General features: G+C 53.2%; 2 protein-coding genes and 1 non-coding gene across 3 annotated transcripts in view; all 3 read right to left on the reverse strand.

Annotated features, from left to right (window-relative positions):
• Positions 1 to 21,655, reverse strand: part of LOC135976036 (nascent polypeptide-associated complex subunit alpha, muscle-specific form-like) — a 1,165,876-nt gene that overhangs the window by 620,930 nt on the left and 523,291 nt on the right. The window lies entirely within an intron of this gene.
• Positions 1,794 to 1,912, reverse strand: LOC135976102 (5S ribosomal RNA). The gene has a single exon (XR_010593338.1). It is a non-coding gene; the product is annotated as a 5S ribosomal RNA (ribosomal RNA).
• Positions 18,542 to 21,655, reverse strand: part of LOC112058664 (nectin-3-like) — a 79,698-nt gene continuing 76,584 nt past the window's right edge. The window contains 2 exon segments of the mRNA XM_024112895.3: positions 18,542 to 20,643; positions 20,646 to 20,993. Of these exon segments, the coding sequence (XP_023968663.3) occupies positions 20,402 to 20,643; positions 20,646 to 20,993 (590 nt within the window). The 3' untranslated portion in view covers positions 18,542 to 20,401.

Here is a 21,655-nt window from a genome sequence, read left to right on the forward strand (position 1 = left end):
TGCCTCTTCCAGTTGGCGGTACAATGCCACGGCTTTGGGGTCCAGTAAGGGGGTAAGGACCCGGAGTCTGTCCGCGGGATCAACCCGGTGCAGCTCGCAGGCCGTCTCAAAGGCCTCCAGGAAGTCATCCATGTCCTCCCCCTCCTTGTATGGGGCCATGATGCACTTATCAAAGCTCCGTGCAGTCCTGGGTCCCCCCTCACTCACCGCAGCCGGGGGTTCGCTGCCCTTCAATCTCGCCAGTTCCAGGTCATGCTGACGCTGTCTCTCATTCTCCTGTCTCTGTCTCTCTTTCTCCTCCCGTTCACGCTGATGCTGTCTCTCTTTCTCCTCCCGTTCATGCTGTCTCTGTCGTTCACGATCCTCCAGCTCTCTCAGTTTTAGTTCTTTCTCCCATTCCAGCCAATTCCGCTCCACGGATGCTGAACGTCGCCGGGAGGATCCTCTGCTGGCCGGCGGGCTTCGCCGGGGGGATCCCCTGCTGGCCGGGGGGGTCACGGCGCCTTCGGTATTTGCTGGGCTCCTCCCCACCCTTCCCCTAGGCATAGGAAGGAGGGGTCTCGGGAAGCCCTCAGCAGCCGGCTGACCACTCCCAGCTGGGACAGACACTGGTGCCTGCGCTGCATTTGCCAGGCTGCTTCCCTGAGACACAGGGATCAGTTCATTCGCGTGATCTTCCGCCTCCAGCTGGGCAATGAGCTGTTCTTTGGTGAGCCTCCCAATGGGCAGCCGCCTCTGCTTGCACAGCTCCACCAGGTCGCTCTTAAGCCGCTTGGCATACATCTTCCTGCTGGCCACTCACCGGCCTGTGTGCTCACAGCTCCCCACAGTTCCCAGGGGGACCCCTAGTGTGCCAGCCCTTCTCGAGGTCACCGCCTCTCTGCCAGGGTCGAGCTGCAGACTCCTCCGCCCCTGGGACCACTCGCTGCGATCCCCCCGGGGGACCCTGTTACTGCAAATGTCCTTCTCGCTGGTCACACACTCCCAGGGGTAATAACCGTCTCTCTCCCACTCTTCAGCAGGCCTGGTCCCCGTCAATCCCCCTTCGTTTTACTGCTCCCCAGTCACTTACTGCAGGAAGCGCCGTCCACGGGGTGCAGTAGATCCCGCCGCTGCCACCAGTTGTCACGGAGTATTGGGGAACTCAGGGCCCTGCACCCCCGGCTTCCTGCGATTCACCATGACTCTCAGCCAGCCAGTAAAGCAGAAGGTTTATTTGGATGACAGGAATACAGTTCAAGACAGGTCTTGCAGGCACAGACAACAGGACCCCCTCAGTTAAGTCCAGCTTGGGGTCCCAGGGCATTCCAGCCCGCCCCCCTTCGGGGGGGTCAGAGCCATCTCTGTCTCCCAGCCATCTCTCCCGCTCGCTTCCAGCACTCTCCCTTCAGCGACCCCTCCCACAGCCTTTGTCCAGTTTCCCGGGCTCAGGAGTCACCTGGCCTTCAACCCCTTCCTGGGTTCTCATGTTACAAACTCAGGAATGTGCCCCCGGGCAGATCCCATCCTCCAATGCAGACTATCCCAGCACACTCCCCTGTCAGCACTCACAGACCACAGTGAGAACAGGCCCAGTTCGTCACACCGGGGTCTCCCCCAGCGGCTTCGGTGGCCCGGGGGGGTCCTCCGCGGAGGAAGCCGGGTGGGTGGGGAGCCGGACCCCAGGCGCCCAGACCCATGACCTGCGGCCGCGACCTCCGACTCGGCAGGAGCGACGAGGGGCTTTCCGGCCCGTCCCCCCCTCTCCTTCCCCCCCAGAAAAGGAGAGAGAGCTGACTCGGACCGGGAAAAGCTGCCTACGGCACCTGGGATTCCCAGGCGGTCACCCATCTAAGTACTAGCCAGGCCCGGGACGGTTTACCTTCCGAGATCGGACGGGATCGGGGGCGTTCGGTCCGGTATGGCCGTAGGCACCCGGCCCCGCGCCTCCTCGCCCGCTTTCCCCTGCCGACGCCCGGGTCTGCCGCACGGTGAGCCCCGGTCGGACTGCCCCCCTGCGGCAGGGCCCCCGTCTCTCGCGGGCCCGGTCCTTTTTTCCTTTTCGAGCTCCGGGGCCCGGGCTGGCCGCCAGAGGCCCTCCGCCCACCCGCCCGCCCTCCCCGGCGTCGGGGAAAATATTGTCCCGGACTTCCAGTGCGCCCGATCCTGTCAGCCGGGGGGTGGGGGGGAAGTCCCTCACTGCGGCCGGGGAGGGTGAGCCCAGGGCGGCTTGCCTGCCGTGCGAGGCCCCTCTCGGCCACCAGGTCAACCCCGAGTCGAAAGGGCTGAAAAATTTTCAGAGTCCCCTCCCGGGCACCAGGTCAACCCGTGGAATCGGACGGGTTCACCTGCTGGCCGGTTCGCTTCCCGGCCACCAGGTCAACCCGTAGGTTGCCGACCGGCCTACCCAGTGGCCGGTTTGCTTTCCGGCCACCAGGTCAACCCCTAGGGGTTTTAACGGGGGCACGCCCGGTGGCCTCTTTCCCGTCCGGTCAACAGGTCAATCCGGATCTCCCTCCTTCCCTGGGCGCCCCCTCCTCGGAGACGTCAGGTTCCATTTTTCCCCCCCCCAGACTTCCAGGGGCCCGATCCAGTCGGCCGGGAGGCAGTCCCTCGCTGCGGCCGGGGAGGGTTAACCCAGGGCGGCCTGGTCCATGTCTCTAGTGGGCCCGATCCTTTTTTTTTTTTTTCCGAGCTCCGGGGCCCGGCCCGCCCGGGCAGCCCTCCTCGGAGGCGTGGGCGATCCCCCCCCCCAGACTTCCAGGGGCCCGATCCTGTCGGCCGGGAGGCAGTCCCTCGCTGCGGCCGGGGAGGGTCAGCCCAGGGCGGCTTGCCTGCCGTGCGAGTCCCCTCTCGGCCACCAGGTCAACCCCGAGTCGAAAGGGCTGAAAAATTTTCAGAGTCCCCTCCCGGGCACCAGGTCAACCCGTGGAATCGAACGGGTTCACCTGCTGGCCGGTTCGCTTTCCAACCACCAGGTCAACCCCTAGGTTTTAAGGGGGGGGACGCCCGGTGGCCTCTTTCCCGTCCGGTCACCAGGTCAACCCAGATCTCCCTCCTTCCCTGGGCGCCCCCTCCTCGGAGGCGTGGGGCGATTTTCCCCCCCCCAGACTTCCAGGGGCCCGATCCTGTCGGCCGGGAGGCAGTCCCTCGCTGCGGCCGGGGAGGGTCAGCCCAGGGCGGCCTGCTTGGCGGCCGGGTCCATGTCTCTAGTGGGCCCGATCCTTTTTTTCCCTTTTCCGGCTCCGGGGTCCGGGGTGCCCGGGTAGCCCTCCGCGGTGGCGTCGGCAAATTTTTTTTAACCAGACTTCCGTGGGCCCGATCCTGACGGCCGGGAGGCAGTCCCTCGCTGCGTCCGGGGACGGTGAGACGCTCGGCCACCGGGTCAACCCGGAGGAAGCGGGCTGCGAAAAAAAAAAAAGTTTTCCAAGTCCGAAAAATTTTCAAAGTCCCCTCTCGGCCACCGGGTCAACCCTTTTGGAGCGAATGGGTTGACCTGACGGCCGGTCGTCTCGCGGATGTCCGGAAGGGGTCGCCCCACGCCGTCTCGGCCGACCGAGGGAACCGCGAGGTGGCACGCGGTTCCAGTTTCGTACCGCCGAAGGCGGGGCTTTGGCTTTTTCGACCTGTCTTTCTAGGACTGTGTGCAGAGATTTCTGAGTACACGTTTTTCAGAGCCTGTGAGAACCGGAGCTCAGCCTAGGGGATTAATCCGAGTATTGTACCCGACCCTGCCCGGCGGGGGGGTAAACGGGCACGTTTGACGGCGGAGGGCAGCACCCGGCCGTCCGCCGAGACGGCCCGCTTTTCCCGGCTCTTAGCTCACGGGCCCCGCAGCGGCCGGGAGCCGAGCTCCGAGTGTCGGCGCCCCCCGGAGGGAGGGGGGGCCCGCTCCTCTCGCGCCCGCCGATCGATGTGGCTCTGACGTTCGCGACGGGAAGGGCCCTTCGCGGGCCGGCACCCCAACCGCGGGGCCGTCCGGTGTTCAGGCGGATGGGGACCCTCTTCCTTTTCGCGTGCACGGATCCAGGGACCGATGGGGACTTCCCTCCTCGGGGCGGCCCGGGCACGTGCCCGGCCCTCCGTGCGTGGGGCCGTCTGGCCGAGATCTCCGCCGTGCGAGGTCGAGCGGTTCCGGCGGACCACCCAGGGGTCCGAAAAACCCAGGGAGCCGCGAGGCTCAGCAGGGCCAAACACGGTCGCGAGAGTGAGCAGGGGCGCGCTGCGGTCCCCCCCCGCCACACCCGACAGGACCACACCATGCGGCGCGGGCCGCGGGAGGTGGGGTGGCCCTCGGCGTCGGTGGGACCCCCGTACCGCCCTCTCGCTGGAGCACCAGTAACCCCTGCTGCCCTCCCTGTCTGGGTCGCTGACTTCTTCTCTAGCGGGTTGCCTGGAAGGCGGTGGCGGCCTCTGCGCCGCGTCGCCACGTACAAAGAAAGCGACACCGGGAAAAGCGGGGCGAAGGGGGGGCTCGAGGGGGCCCGGCTCCGTCTGACTCCCGACATCCTTCTTCGATGCCACCCGGGGCACCACGGGGGGGGAAAGAAAAGCAGCGCGAGGGCCCCGCGCCCTCTCCGCTGCCGGACTCTCCCCTGGTGTCACCCGGAACACCGGGGAATGCGGGGAGAGAGGTTCGAGGGTAGGTGCCGGGAGGGGGGGTCTTAACGGCCCGCCCCCCCGCCCTGTCTCGCTCTCTCTTCCGCCGGCTTTCGCCCTTGGGTGTAACCCGGGCCGCCTGGGAAAGCGGGGAGAAGGGGGGCTCTCTTCGGAGGCTCACCCCATCTCTTCCGCCGTCCTTCCTTGGCGGCTCCCGGGGCACTCTGCCGCGGGCTCGAAGCCGAGGGAGCCGGAAGGTGGTCGGGGTCCTGACGGTCCTCCGTCTCTCTCCCGCCATCCGTCGCTTGTCCCGGGGCCGATCTTGGGGGGATCGCCATCCCCGTTGGTCCTCCGCCTCTCGCTGCGTTGCGGGTCCCGCTCCTTCCCTCCCGGGGGAAGGCCGGTGGGGCCCGCTGGGCGGGGGTGCCTCCAGTCCTCGTGGCGGGGCCCCCGCTCCTCCTTTCCGGAGCGCGGCTACCTGGTTGATCCTGCCAGTAGCATATGCTTGTCTCAAAGATTAAGCCATGCATGTCTAAGTACACACGGCCGGTACAGTGAAACTGCAAATGGCTCATTCACGGCAAGGAGTGTTACAGCCCCCAAGCAGCAGCTCTTGCCGCATCCCGGGGCCGAGGGAGATGACCGCCTCCACACCTTCCCCCGTGGTCCCCTGCCTCCCCCCCACCAGGCCTTCCCAGCCGACCGAGAGCCGTGGGTGGGGGGAAGTAGACGGGGGCTAATGTCAGGTTGTCCCCGTCTCCCCTGCTCCTGCACCCCACTTACTGCATCTTCCATAGAGCATGGGGGACACAGGGAGCTTCCAGGCAGCTGGGGTCTGATCTCAGTTTGCTAATCTAATTAACAAGGCAGTGTATGTCTGACCTCACTCTTCATATTTAAAGGGTAAATGCACACTTAAAGTCATCCCAGTTAACATTGTTTTGACGTTAAGTTGCTGATTAATTAGGGAACATGCTCTTTTAAAGTTTGCAATGCTCCCTTCTAACATCATCGTTTGGCAGGCGCCTGTTTTGTCCACTGCTTGCAGGAAGAGCAGCTCGTTGTAGCTAGCTGGTGGGGGCTGGGAACCAAGGTGGACCGGCAGCCCCCCATCAGCTCCCTGCTCCCCTAAGTTCCCTGTGCAGCAGCTGTCCCTCCCCTCGCTGTGTACCAGTATTAAATTGTTCGTTTAAAACTTATACTGTGTGTTTGCATATATAATCTTTTGCCTGGTGAAAAAAATGTCCCTGGAATCTAACCCCCCATTTACATTAATTCTTATGGGGAAATTGGATTTGCTGAACATCATTTCGCTTAAAGTCGCATTTTTCAGGAACAGAACTAGAACGTTAAGTGAGGAGTTACTGTATCAGGAGCCTTGTGGCACCTTAGAGACTAACATTTTTTGGCCAAATACATTTGTTAGTCTCTAAGGTGCCACAAGGACTCCTTGTTGTTTTCATTTAACTGTAGGTTTTTAATATGTCACAATAACACTTTGTGCTGCATTAGAACTTAAAAGCAAAACAGGGTAAGAGACATAAACCTTATAATGAAAAGCCCAGGGGTGTGGTGATTCATTAAATGTGTCACACTTTTGTCTGAGTACTGTACCAGAGCTGTAGCAATGGTGTTAGTCACTGTCCTATGGTTTCTTTCACATCAGATGTGACTTAAGTTATTAAAAAAGTTATGGCATGCTATTCCAAGCGAATTTACTTCGTTAGAAAAGTGAAGTAGTTACTAATAGTTTAAAAGACTAGAAAGGTAGGAAAACATGAAAAAAGCTAGATGTTCATGAAAAAATACCATGCAGCTTAGGATGGAAAAATACAGTGATTTATTTAAAACCAAAATACCTTAAAAGTCAGGGATTTTGTCATGGAAGTCAAGGGAGTGATTGTAAGACCTTGATCTGCAATCAGATCTACAATGCCCGGGTAGACCCTTGTGTTTATATAGAGTCCCATTGACATCTGCAGGGTTCCTTGTGGGCACAAGCTTCCTTCCACACCTATCCAGTTGCAGGATCAGATCTTAAATAATTAAGGGCTTAAATAGTACACTGGCAAATACAGCGCTGCAACTCTCTCGCTCAGGGGTGTGAAAAAACACCCCCCTGAGCACAAGCACTGTAAAGCTCCAGTAGACAGTGCTCCAGCGCTGAGAGCTATGCCCCTCATGGAGGTGGGTTTTTTAGAGTACTGGGAGAGCTCTTTCCCAGTGCTCTGCTGCGACTACACAAGCCATGTGAAAGCGCTGCCTAGGTTCTTTTTACTTATGGTATATTCTCTCTATTTCAGTGAGATGTTCATTCCTGTGACAGGGTCGGTAGCTCACCGCTGTGGCGCCTCCTCCTGGCCGCTTCGGGGAATTAGTTTTGCGCCAGTAGAGTGCCCTCTTTGGGTGGCGTTCCGCCTGTCGTCTCGCCTCTGTGGGGTGCACGGACTTGCGTTGCTCCCGATGTCGGCGTCCTCTTCTGGAGCACTGCCCTCCGACAGTGTCCCTTTGTCCAATCACACCCCCTTTCGGGGGGGGGGTGGTTACAGAACAGCCCCACACCCTCGAGTCCGATCCTCACAGTCCAGGACCTGGTGTGGTTCTGACCGGCCACTCCCTGCGGCCCGTGGCTGTGCGTGGGGCAGCACAGCAAACAAAGGGGGGATAAGGGGGGGGGGACTCAGGCCCGCCCACTACTCTGAGTCCCGGTCCTCGGGTGACAGTCTCACTGTCTTCCTTCTCCTTCCTCCTCTGACTATCCCTCTGGACCGCTTCCCCAACAGCCCTTCGCTACGCTGGGCCTCCTCCTCCCAGGCCTGCCGCTTAGCAGGCTATGGAGTAGGGCCTTCTCCCACTCTCTCAGGCTGGCCTGCACTGCGCTGTCCGTGGTGCTGGCCTCCCAGCTCTGGAGACAGACCTTCCCCTCTGAAGGTCTGGGACAGACTGACTGCTCCTGCTCTGGGCAGCCTTTTATATGGCTAAGCCGGGCCCTGATTGGCTGGCTCCAATCTGTCTTCTTATTGGCTCCCAGTAAGCCCTCTCCTGATTGGCCGCGCGTCTACGCAGGTGCCTAGGCCTGCCGCAGCCCAGTCTCTCTGGGTGTGGGGTAATCGCCCCACCACACACCCTCCCCCTTAAGAACCCTCCCGGGGGGGGGTATCCTAACCGGCATAATGGCCTAGAGCTCGGAAAGCAACCTTTGTCCCGCAGTGGCTCGGCTTGCCGGCTCAAAGTCTAGAAACTTAGCCCTTGTCACTGGGTCTTATGGCCTACTGACCCCAAAGTCCCGGAAATTAGTCTTTGCCAACGGGCGACCCGGCTTATCCACCGTCTCAGCGGGGGGGTCCCACCGAAACACGCTGAGGCTTACCGGGTCCGACGTACCAGACCGTCTCTTCCCTTAAGCTGCCTCCTATCTGTTCTGCTGCTGGAGCGTCCCACGGGTCTCCTGATTCTCCACGGGTCTCGTGGTCCACCGCCTCGGCTGGTCCCTCCCACAGTGAGGCTCCCTCTCGACCTGGAGAAGTCGCAGTCCTCGGCGGTTCCAGGAGTGTGGGCTGGTCCTCCACCGGGGCTTCCCGCAAGGGTTCTCCTCCCACGGCCATCTGCCTAGGCTGGGGTGTGTTCCCTCCTCTCGCACTCTCTGTGCATTTGGGACACACCCCGTACAAGCGTGACGGATCCTCTGCCGTCAGGGCTAACTGTTTAGGGCCTCGGCAGTTGGATGGGAGCTTGACTGCCCCCTCGCAGACCACCCCCTGCGCTAAGGATCCCCCTCCTTGATTCGATTCTTCGCCCTCCTCCCCTAGCCTGGAGAAGAAATCGGCGTTAGTATGGGCCTTACCCGGTCGGTGGAGCACCTGGAAGTCATAAGGCTGGAGGGCGAGGTACCACCGCATAATTCTAGCATTCGTGTCTTTCATTCTGTGGATCCATCGCAAAGGGGCGTGATCTGTGATTAATTTAAAACTATTCCCTAGCAGATAGTAACGGAGGGCGTCGATAGCCCACCGTACCGCCAGGGCCTCTTTCTCTATCGTTGAGAAGTGTCTTTCTCGGGGGAACAGCTTCCGACTTAAATACAGTACTGGGTGTTCCTCCCCGTCTACTTCCTGGGAGAGTACTGCACCTAGGCCGACTTCCGAAGCGTCTGTTTGTAGTATAAACTCCTTCGTGAAGTCGGGGTGTCGTAGTACTGGTTCTTGAGTGAGCCGTTCCTTGAGCGTGTTAAAGGCTCGCTCACATTGCGTAGTCCACTGTACCTGTCGAGGTTGGGAGTTCTTCGTTAGGTCTGACAGGGGGGCGGCTATAGATGCGAAGTCTGGTACAAAACGACGATAGTACCCAGCTAATCCCAAGAACTGACGCACTTGGTTCTTTGTCGTGGGGGTGGGTACATCTCTGAGGGCTTGTACCTTGCTAATCAGGGGTGTTAGTTTCCCCCCTCCTACCGTGTATCCCAGGTAGGTCACTTCTTCTTGGCCTAAGTGACATTTCGCCGGGTTAGCTGTTAGGCCGGCCGCTCTGAGGGCTTGTAGCACTGCTGCCAGGTGGTGTAAATGGCTCTCCCAGTCAAGGCTGTAAATCACGATGTCATCTATGTACGCCGCCGCGTATTGGTCGTGGGGTTGGAGGACCTTATTCATCAAACGTTGAAACGTGGCCGCCGCTCCATGTAACCCGAACGGCATGGTTACAAACTGGAAGAGGCCGAAAGGCGTAGGGAAGGCCGTCTTCACTCGGGAGTTTGGCGTCAGTGGGATCTGCCAATATCCTTTAGTCAAATCTAAGGTTGACAGGTACTTGGCTCCCCCGAGGCGCTCTAACAGTTCATCCACTCTCGGCATTGGATAGGCATCAAAACGGGAGATAGCGTTGACCTTCCTGAAATCGATGCAAAACCGAGTCGTCCCATCTGGTTTCGGAACTAGGACGATAGGGCTTCGCCACTCGCTCGTCGACTCCTCTACCACTCCCATCTCTAACATCGTCTCTACCTCCCGTCGTACTGTATCCCACATTTTCTTGGGCAACGGCTGGTGGTTATCCGTCACCCTCTTCCCGGGGTCGGTAGCGATATGATGACTCATTAAAGTCGTCCGGCCCGGGCGGGCCGATAAAACGTCCGGAAACTTCTCTACCACCCGTTGTAGTTGCCCCCTTTGTCTGGGGCTGAGGCCTGACCCCAGCGTGGCCGGTCCGGGGTCGGGAAGGTCCCCTGCTAGGGGTCCAAGTTCCGAATCTGGGGTGGACGGGCCAATGAACATGGCTTCCCGGGTTTTCCAGGCCTTTAGAAGGTTAACGTGATAAATGTGGGTCTCTTTCCGTCGACCAGGTAGTCTGACCTCGTAATCGACTGGTCCCACTCGTCGGATCACTTCATAGGGACCCTGCCATTTGGCCAGGAGCTTCGACTCGGAAGAGGGCAGTAAAAGTAGCACCCGATCGCCTGGGGTGAACTTCCTCCCTCTAGCCCCTCGATTATAGAGGCGCTCCTGACCTGCCTGGGCCCGTTCCAGGTTTTCACGGGCGAAGGCCCCTAACGTTTGGAGTCGCTCCCGGAGTTGTAGTACGTATTGTGTGGTCCCAAGGACCCGCGTTTCCTGCGTTTCCCACTCCTCTTTCAGGAGGTCCAGTATTCCTCTGGGCTGCCTGCCATATAGGAGCTCGAAAGGCGAGAACCCCGTCGAGGCCTGTGGTACCTCTCTTATTGCAAACAGCAGGGCCGGCAACAAGGTGTCCCAATGTGAGGGGTCTTCCTCCACGAACTTCCGCAACATGGCTTTTAGCGTACCATTGAACCGCTCTACCAAGCCATCGGTCTGCGGGTGGTACACCGATGTCCGGAGGGTCCGGATATGGAGGAGGCGACAAAGTTCGGCTATTAACTTGGAGGACACATTGGTGCCCTGGTCTGTCAATATTTCCCCGGGTATCCCCACCCGGGCAAAAATCTTTACCAATTCCCCCGCAATGATCGGTGCCATCGCTGTCTTTAGGGGAACGGCTTCGGGATAGCGTGTTGCGTAGTCCACGACTACTAATATAAAGTGGTTCCCTGTCTTACTTCGCTCCAGGGGGCCGACGAGGTCCATCCCGATCCGTTCAAAGGGTACCCCCACGACTGGCATGGGTACCAGAGGTGCGGGGGCTACCCCTTTCGGTCCGGCTCGCTGGCATTCTGGGCACGAGGCGCAAAAGTCTGCCACTTCCCGGTGGATGCCTGGCCAGAAAAACCGGCGGGCCACCCTCTGTAGGGTCTTCTCGCGTCCCAGGTGTCCAGCCCAAGGGTTTGCATGGGCTAAGTGGAGGAGGCCGGCTCACAGTCTCCGGGGGACCAACAGCTGGCGGAACGTCTCTCGGGTCTGGGGTTCCTGCGCTATTCGGTACAGGCGGTCCTGCCATACCTCAAAGCGGGGGCCCTGCGGAGTCCGTACCGTCCCGTCCCCCTCAACAGCAGGGTTGGTGGCTTGTTCCCGGGCTCGGCTTAGGGTTGGGTCTTCCCGTTGCTCACGTAAGAAGTCCCCGTCGCGCTCTAACTCTACCCGGGAGTCCTCCACCGAACGGGGTCTGTCTCCCGGACGATTTGCAGGGGTCTCCGCCGTCGAGGAGGTCCCCTCGCCGGGGTCATCCCTTAGCCTGCTCCCAAGCAGCCCCGTTCCCGGTGCTATAGTCCTGTCTGGTCGGGGCTTGGGTGGCTGATATCTTAGGAGGACCTCTCCGAAGCCGGGCCAATCTCGTCCCAACACCACCGGGTAGGCCAGCCTAGGGGCCATTCCTACTCGGAGACCCTCTTCCTGGCAGCCTACTCCCATCTTGACCCAGGCTGTGGGATACTGGCGGATGTCTCCATGCACACACTGCAGGTAGATCGGGGGTCCCGAAAGATTGAGGTTCGGGACCAGCCCCTCTCGTATGAGGGTCTGACTACACCCCGAATCTACGAGGGCATTGGTGGGATTCCCTTCAACCTGGACCGGGACTATCAATTTTCCTACCCCTTTCTTCCGTGCCCGTTGTCCGGCCATCCAGGCCTGCCCGTAGCTGCAGTCCATAAAAGGGCAATCTCGCCAGAAATGTCCCTCTTGACCACAGCCCCAGCACCTCTCTCGGGTTTCGGCCGGGCTTGGGCCTCCTCCGGGGGGGCCTGTTCGCTCCGGGGGTTGTTGCTCCCTCCGAGTCGCCATCGGCCATAACTTGGGTCGGGGTTCAGGGTTGGGAGGTCTCGGGTGCCGATGGCTGTTGCCTGCCAGTGGTCCAGAGGCTCCCGTCCCACGAGGGTTCCCCTTCTCTGCGCCGCCCTTGCGACCAAGGCTCTCGGCTGCTCGGGGTGGTGCCTCTGCCCCCTCGGCGGATAAGTAGTCCTCCATTAAGGCCACTGCTGCGGAGAGGGTGGCCGGTCGATGCCGTCGCACCCAGGCCCTCCCTCCCGGGGGTAGGATCTGGGTGAACTGCTCTAAGGCTACCAGCTCCGCCACCTGGGGTCCCGTCAGGCCCTCTGGGTTCAACCACCTCCAGCAGTGGTCCCGGATGCGTTGGGCCACGGCGCGGGGTCGGGCCCCCGGAGGATATTGTTCCTTACGGAGACGTTGTTGGTAGGTCTCTGGGCTAATACCGGTATGGTCTAGGATGGCCGCCTTGACTCGGGCGTACTCGAGTGCTTCCCGGGGGTCGAGGCTCCGATATGCGGCCTGAGCCTGCCCCGTCAAATAAGGGGCTAGTAACGTGGCCCAATGTTCTGAGGGCCACCGGGCAGCAGTCGCCACCCGTTCAAATATGACCAGATAGGCCTCTGGGTCGTCCTCGGGCCCCATCTTGGTGAGGCGTATCGTTAGTGCCTCTGGGGTATCCCCCAGTCCGGTTCCCATGGGGGCGGCAGGGGTGCCTCCTGCCGGCCGTAATAATGCGGCCATCTGTTGCACCAAATGTTCCTGCTGCACCCACTGCTGGGTGGCCAACTCTCGGAGGAGCTGCTGCTGATTCTCTTGGTGCTGAGTCATCAGCAGCTGCTGCTGAGTGGTCATTTGCTGCAGCATTTGCACCTGCTGCTGGTGCTGCTGGGCAGACTGCTCCTGCTGCTTCTCTAGCAGCCATTTTAATAACTTCTCTGCCTCCATGTTGGGGTTCAGCGGGTTACTCCCGGTTCAATCCCCACTCTCTGGACCCCTTTGGTGGGTCCGAGTCTGTACCCACACTCTGGGTCAACCGTCTGTCTGCGCAAGACGCTGCTCTGGGCAATAGTCCGCAGTCTTGGCGCTGGCCCCTTGTATCAGGGGCGGACCGCTATGCCCGCATTCTCCACCATGTGTGACAGGGTCGGTAGCTCACCGCTGTGGCGCCTCCTCCTGGCCGCTTCGGGGAATTAGTTTTGCGCCAGTAGAGTGCCCTCTTTGGGTGGCGTTCCGCCTGTCGTCTCGCCTCTGTGGGGTGCACGGACTTGCGTTGCTCCCGACGTCGGCATCCTCTTCTGGAGCACTGCCCTCCGACAGTGTCCCTTTGTCCAATCACACCCCCTTTCGGGGGGGGGTGGTTACACAACAGCCCCACACCCTCGAGTCCGATCCTCACAGTCCAGGACCTGGTGTGGTTCTGACCGGCCACTCCCTGCGGCCCGTGGCTGTGCGTGGGGCAGCACAGCAAACAAAGGGGGGATAAGGGGGGGGGGACTCAGGCCCGCCCACTACTCTGAGTCCCGGTCCTCGGGTGACAGTCTCACTGTCTTCCTTCTCCTTCCTCCTCTGACTATCCCTCTGGACCGCTTCCCCAACAGCCCTTCGCTACGCTGGGCCTCCTCCTCCCAGGCCTGCCGCCTAGCAGGCTATGGAGTAGGGCCTTCTCCCACTCTCTCAGGCTGGCCTGCACTGCGCTGTCCGTGGTGCTGGCCTCCCAGCTCTGGAGACAGACCTTCCCCTCTGAAGGTCTGGGACAGACTGACTGCTCCTGCTCTGGGCAGCCTTTTATATGGCTAAGCCGGGCCCTGATTGGCTGGCTCCAATCTGTCTTCTTATTGGCTCCCAGTAAGCCCTCTCCTGATTGGCCACGCGTCTATGCAGGCGCCTAGGCCTGCCGCAGCCCAGTCTCTCTGGGTGTGGGGTAATCGCCCCACCACAATTCCCTTTATGAATCTGTTGTGAAAACATATGAATGGCCATACTGAGTCAGACCACTGCTCCACCTAGCCCAGAATCTTGTCTTCCGACAATGGCTGGTGCCAGATGCTTCAGAGGGAATGAATGCTACAGGACAATTTATTGAATGATCCATCCATCCTGTTGTCCAGCCCCAGCTTCTGGCATTCAAAGTTTAGGGACACCTACAGCATGGGGTTGCATCCCTGACCGTCTTGGCTAATAGCCATTAATGAACTTTTTTGAACCCACTTATACATTGGGCCTTCTTAGCATCCTCTGGCACCAAGTTCCACAGGTTGAGCATGCATTGTGTGAAGAAGTACATCCTTGTGTTTGTTTAAACCTTCTGCCTACTAATTTTATTGGGTGATCCATAGTTTTATGTTATGTGAAGGGGTAAATAATACTTCCTTATTCACTTTCTCCACACCATTCATGATTTTATAATTCTCTGTCATATTCCCTTGAGGTCATCTCTTTTCTAAAATGAACAATCTCAGTATATTTAATCTCTCCTCATATGCAAGCTGTTTTATACCCCCTAATCATTTTTGCCCCTCTCTGTATTTATTTTAATTCTAATCTATCTTTTTTGAGAGGGGATAACCAGACCTGCATGCAGTATTCAAGGTGTGGGCTTACCATGGATTTATCTAGAGGCATTATATTTAGTGTCTTATTACTTACCCCTTTCCTAATGGTTCCTAACACACTAAGTTTTTTTTTTGACTGCTGCTGCACATTGAGTGGATATTTTCAGAGAACTATCTGCAATGACTCCAAGATTTTTCTTGAGTGATAACAACTAATTTAGACTCAATTTTGTATGTATGGTTGGAATTACTTTTTCCAGTGTGCATTACTTTGCACTTACCAACATTACATTTATCACAAGCTAAATATGAGTCAATAGTGTAACACTATGGCAAGAAAAGAGCAAACATTCTGGGATGTATTAGCCAGGAGTGTTGTAAGTAAGACACGTTGTAAGTAATTCTTCCGCTCTACTCTGCATGAATTAGGCCTCAGCTGGAGTATTGTGTCCAATTCTAAATGCGACATTTCAGGAAAGATGTAGACAAATTGGAGAAAGTCCAGAGAAGAGCAGCAAAAATTATTAAAGGTCTAAAAAACATGACCTATGAGGGAAGATTGAAAAACATGGGTTTGTTAATCTGGAGAAGAGAAGACTGAGAAGGGGACCTAACAATTTTCAGGTACTGTGACGAAGTGGGGGGTTTTCTTGTTTTCTGTGCAGTTTCAATGGTTTGCATGCAGAGTGGGTGGGACTCAGTTTCCCTGGGTGTTACTGGTTTAATGAGGTGAGGGGAGAGGGAGTTTGTTTTGCAGAGGACCGGAGAGAGGACTTGGGGACCCAGCCGATGGCCGAGAGGATGGATACCCCAACGACCAGTGACCTGGCGACCTGGAGGCCCAGCTAAGGACCCACAGCCGGTTCTGGCCAGTGGGCGGACAATGGGCTGCAGAGTGAGGACCCAGTGACCTAACCAGCCGGTTCCAGCTAGAGGACAGAAGCAAGGAGAGGAGGCCCCGGCTTACGACCCTGTTTACCTGGAGAGAAGACAATGGACAGAGGCGGGGCCTGGAGCCGGTGATCTCAGATGCCCAGCTGGGGAAGCAGGGGGGCTCTGGGCTGGAGAGGGGGAGCAGGCAGAGCCCACCTGGATGCAGAGAGACTGGGATGTGCTGGGCTGAGGGAGGCCAGGCCTGAGGCCCTGAGAGTTTCTTGTGCTGTGTTCAACTTTCAATAAATCCTCCTGTTTTATGCTGGCTGAGAGCCACTGCGGTCTAGAGAACAGGGTGGCATCAACCCCTTCGGGGGTGAAGGTCTGGGGGGTCCACAGTGAGTGGACTCCCTGAGGGGGCCCACGTCGAGAAACAGGCGTGCTAAGGCTCTGAGAGGTGCAGCTCCAGGAGGTGGAGGGGCCTGACCCCGAGAGAGAGTGGACCCCCGAGAAGGGCTGTCTCACTAACAGGGGCACTCCCCATGGACCGCACAGTGCCAAGAGTGGGCATGATCTGTGAGTCCGTGACAGGTACATAAAAAGTTGTTACAAGAAGGAGGGAGGAAAATTATTCTCCTTACCCTCTGAGGATAGAATAAGAAGCAATGGGCTTAAATTGCGGCAAGGGTGGTTTAGATTGGACATTAGGAAAAACTTCCTGTCAGGGTGGTTAAGCACTGGAATAAATTGCCTAGAGAGGTTGTGCAATCACCATCATTGGAGATTTTTAAGAGCAGGTTAGACAAACACCTGTCAGGAATGGTCTAGGTAATCATTAGTCCTGCATGAGTGCAGGGGACTGGACTAGAAGATCTCTCAGGGTTCCTTCCAGTCCTACGATTCTATGATTGGATTTCATCTGCCATTTTGTTGCCCAGTCACCAAGTTTTGTGAGATCCGTTCATAACTTTTCACAGTCAGCTTTGGACTTAACAATCTTGAGTATTTTTATATTGTCTACAAACTTTGCCACTCACTGTTTACCCCTTTCTCTAGATCATTTATGAATATATTGAACAGCACTGGTCCCAGTACAGATCCTTGAGGGCCCCGCTATTTACCTCTTTTCATTTTGAAAACTGGCCACGTATTTCTACCCTTTGTTTCCTATATTTTAATACTGATCTATAAGAGGACCTTCCCTCTTATCCCATGACTGCTTCGTTTGCTTAAGAACCTTTTGGTGAAAGACCTTGTTAAAGACCTTCTGAAACTCCAGGTATATCTACTGGATCACCCTTGTCCACATATTTGAATCTCCTGGGTACAAGGAGGTACTGCTGGACCTGAGCTGCTCAAACCAGTACCAGCAAGCATTTGCCAGCATCAACTGTTCTTTAAAGTGTAGGCATCAAATAAAATACCAGCAGGATGGAAAGATGGCATCATAGTGTCCTTGGACAAGGGCAAAGGATCTCATACTGAGTGTGGTAACTACAGACCAATCTCATTATCTGTCCCAGCAAAGGTCTTTGCTCATGTTCTGCTTGGTAGGATGCAACCACCCTTTAAACAGTCATCTAGAACAATCAGGTTTCACTGCAAGGTGGTCAACAATGGATCTTGCCTTACTCTCCAGCTTCTGGCTGACCATCACCTAGAATTTAACTGCTCACTTCATCTGGCATAAGAAGACATCAAAATGGCTTTTGATCCAGTTGACAAGTCTGCACTTTGGCTAGCACAGAAAAGAGTGGGCATTCCAAATGTTTTTGCTCACGGTTTTTGCTACATTTCTGCACAACCTCAGGAGTGAGGCAGAGATTCAAACATTGCCCCAGCACAATTCTGTCAAGCTATCAACCTGATACTGGACTTGCTACTCCACACATCAGAACCAAGGTTGGTCAAGAAGTGTTTACCAATAAAAAATTACACCGATGACACCACCTTGCTCGTGAAGAAGTCAGAAATACAGTCCTATCCGCCACGGTCTCCAAGATGCTTCCCGCACTACAGGGTTGACTATCATGGCAGAAGACCAAGGTCCAGACCCTGAACCCTTAGTGAGGTGGGACTGAGTACTGTGGAGAGCATTGATGAATTCATCTACCTAGGTTGCAAGCGGAATTCAAATGGTTGTAACAAGCCAGATATTCTTTGGTCTTGACTCACTTATGAATGCAAAAACACCTTTGTGCTGAGACAAAAGTCAGGCTCTATCATTTTTCTATAGGTCAGGAACCTGCAGACTCATACAGGCAGACTCAAAGTGGCTAGAGGCATGCCATATGTGTGGTCAGTGCCAAATCCTCAATATAAATGTCAGCCTCAAAAAGATCAGGCTCCCATTCAGTCAATCTCCAAAAGCGATGTTGCATGCCCTTTTGGCCATGTCACTAGGATGGACAAAAATACTTTAGCACTCCACACATACAAACCTTCCATCAACATATGAAGGGATGCATGCCCTGACCCTGCCTGGTACTACCCCAGAGATTCATGTAGCTTCCAAACTCATTCATGGTCAGCCTCATGCTCTGTTTTCTTCCACCTCAGCTCTATAAATCATCTGTAAAAGCATACTATCTTCTTTATTAATGATCTGGATGATGGGATGGATTGCGCCCTCAGCAAGTCTGCAGATGACACTAAGCTGGGGAGAAGAGGTAGATATGCTGGAGGGTAGGGATAAGATCCAGAGTAACCTAGACAAATTGGAGGATTGGGCCAAAAGAAATCTGATGAAGTTCAACAAGGACAAGTACAGAGTCTTGCACTTAGGATGGAAGAATCCCATGCACCTGTGGTCACTCTGGCTAGCACAATGGTCCTTAGTAGACTATGCAAGTGTCTCTATGTGTACAAGAAGGTTACTCACTCTGGGAAGGGTGCAATGGAACTATCCCCCTCCAAGCCAGAAGTGTACACAATTGATCTGTTTTCTTCATTGTGACGTGGGGGAGCAAACAGCTGAGTTGGCATCTAGGCTCTTCACTCCTTTGGCCAGAAGGATCAGTGGTATACATGAGAAGAATGGAAGTCTACAGATCCTTACACACAGATAGAAAATGCCTTCTGATGAAGCAGCTCCCAAAGCTGTTGGACACTGCTCAAATGGATACAGTCATACACCGCTTCAGACAAACATTACTGGGGACTTTGCAGCTTGGTGGCTCGAAACTATGACCCTCCTGGCCCTGTCATTACTCCATCTTATTTTTGCCAAGGCTTAAGATGAGCATAATTTTTCTAGGTGATTACAAGGTACCTTACTAACACATATAGCAGGGAGCTACTTTCCTTTTATTGCTACCGTTAGTGACATCACTAACACTTAAGAGAATGAAAACCTCCACTCAGGAATTGTTTGTTAGATAAATGCCTATTTTTATTTGCAAGTATTAATAACCATGTAAGACATTCAGTCATTTGGAATCACAAACTGTCAAAAGTCTAATACAAATACTGTATTTGTTGTAAAGCTCTAAATACTGTCATTTTGCAGTGCTTTTACTACTAAAGGAAACATTCAAAAAAGTAGTCATTAAGCTTCCTTAAAATTCTGGTCCAAGCTTGTTAAATTTTTATTTGTGTGACAATATTTCCCTCTGCCCCTGGCCAAGTTTTTTTCATTTCTGGACTTCAACATTAAGACAAGTTTTCCTGGGTAAGAGTTTAACTCATGAATGCATGTCAAGTTGAGACCTTAAAATAGGATTTCACCACAGAACTATTTATCACCTCTAATTTTTACAATTTAACTGCCATCAAACTGGATTACCTGAATTAATTTCATTCAGATTCCGTTCTATTCATTTGCAAAGATGAGGTAGTGAACCTACTACTGAAGGAGAGGCAAGGTTGTTCCAGCTCTTGAAATTGACTTCCAAGCATGCAATTTCATTTCTTGTAACCATCTGCTTCTCCTAGCTACAAGACTGCTTACTGTTTTAGTCAACAGTTCCACTTGTTTATTTGCAACAAAGCAAACCAATGCAATACAAACAAACCCAACTGAGTAATACATACAACTGCTGTTCTGGGAATCCTGGGGATTCTTGTACAAATTATTTTTCAACAGCATCAAATAGCAATATTTATTTCCCTACTTGCTTTATTTTAAACAGCACTTATTTACATTAACCCCTTTTCATAAATATGCTTTTTTAAAGTATGCTCAACTCTTAAAAGCAATGATGTAATCACAGAGCACTGTAAAAATGTTCCCTTTACCTTTTATGTTCTGCACACCATGTTATGCTGTATTCTGCTAAAATCTTAAACTTATATATCTTAGCTACATTAACTCCATCTGTTTTCCCCATACACTTAGAATTTGTATCTGAAATGAGACCTAACCTTGTATTTCCCAATCCCCAGTAAAAACTTTCCTGGCATCATCTTATTTCTAGTTGACAATTCTCTTCTTAAGTTCAAGAATCCGGTTTTGATCTCATGTGAATTCCAGGACTATAACTGACTAATCCTGTACATAGACTATAATAATACTTTTTGGAAATGAACTGTAATGTAAAAAAATGGTTCTCAAAAATCAGCTACAAGACAAAACTTTCCATATATTCATTGTTATTCCTCTAAAACGCCTTCATTGAGAATTCTAACTTTTTCAATGCAACATGTTTTCTTTAAAAAAAAGTTACCACTAACTATGCATTACAGGAAGGCTCATTAAAACAAAGAGGTATTCATTTTTGTGTAGAAAAGTAAAACATACCTTTGAAAAAAACAGATTTAAGCAAATCCATGTTTTTTTATAGTAAAAATTACTTTTAAGAATTGAATTTACCTTAGATTAACTTCAGCTTTGAGACGAATTCACTCGTTTTTTGTCTAAAATGTGTATATATATATAAAAAAAACATGTGCTTGATCATACTTGATCATAGTCTCAGGTAAACTGTTTTTAAATCACAAAGCCAAGAGAGCTGCTTTTTCACTCTAACATTGTTGTATGGTAACTTAATTAGCACTTGGTTCTTACATGTGCAGTAGACGAATAAAGCAAAATGTATCAACATTCCAATATTTTCAAAGACAGTAGTACAGCATTGAAAAATCATAAAGCAGCTCAGATACATTTAACCCAGATTTTTACAATATCAAAAGCTTGAAAATCAACTTCAAAAAGCTTGTTTTTCCTCAAGTAAAAATATAAACAACCTGAAAGTGATCAACTAATGAATGGAACTGTATCAGTGGTTACTACACATGTCGCTCCTTCTGGGATATTACTGAGACATCTACATGTGACACAAAGTCTTCTTCATTGTCATCATAACATTTACCACCCATGTACTGCATTCCCAGTGTTCCTCCTTCATAATAATCCATTGGTCTTTCATACCGTTCTTGGGATCCGTTAATACTGTCTACATTGTTCCATTCTGGATTGTCTGGGTCTTCTAAATAATCTTTTGCTATTAAACTGTTCACTGGATGTTTTATTCTTTTTTTATACTGTCAGGATAAGAGTCCACATCATCTGATTGGAGAACATCTATTTGAGACATTTCTTGCATATCTGATGGTAGAATGTAGTTCCTAGCAAAGTAGTAACGACGCACCATCCGTCTTCTCCTATAGCAGATAGTTCCAACCAAAACACTTACAAGTATCAGAAAGAGAGTCCCACCCACTGCACTAGTGATGATGGTACCCCAATTGCCAGCAATGCTGGAAGACAAGGTTGATGTTGGAAAATGCATTAGTTTTGGTTCTGTTGCTAAACCTCTGATGCCGTCAGTCGAAGGATGCCATGGGACCGTGGGTGGTCGTGTAGTAGTAGTAGTAGGATCTAATGGAAAGAGGAATGGGGTAGACAAGACACAGAAAAGGCAAAGAATGTCAATGCAAGCTAAATCAGTAGAGGGTTTATAAGAAAGCCAAGTTGATGAACATGTAAATATGTTGTTCTCTACTAACAGACAATAGTTTTTCATTCTTACATTTCTAAGAAGTTTGAGCAATTATAAAGTACTTTTGCAATACAGATGATAGTTTTTCAACTAATTCTGAATTGGCTTCTGTGTATTCATTTTGGGCTATACGATAAGCAGAGTGGGGAACTGCTTTTGTAGCACAAAAGCAATCAGTCAAATTTTAAAAAACCATTAATTCTTCTGACAGAATGGAGAAGTTCCTTTCAGTTTATGTACATTTTATAGTTTACTATTTCCAACCAGTTTTATCTCATCCATGGAGGATATTATCTACCACAAAACACCAGAACCAAAATAAAACAAACCACTAACCAATTTCTCAGCCAAAGATAAGAATAATACAGCCGAAGGACAAACAGTATCTTCACTTTTTACTTCAAGTTTTATTAAATATTAAAATTGTTCAGTGCATTGAAGCAAACTCGTAAAGAATGAAAAACTATACATTGTGTGCTAAGTTAGCAAAAAGTAAGTTATTGATTTTAATTATTCTCCCCAAAACGTTGACTGTGTTAAC

Source organism: Chrysemys picta, chromosome 16 (assembly GCF_011386835.1).
Source record: "Chrysemys picta bellii isolate R12L10 chromosome 16, ASM1138683v2, whole genome shotgun sequence".
Taxonomy (NCBI): domain Eukaryota; kingdom Metazoa; phylum Chordata; order Testudines; family Emydidae; genus Chrysemys; species Chrysemys picta.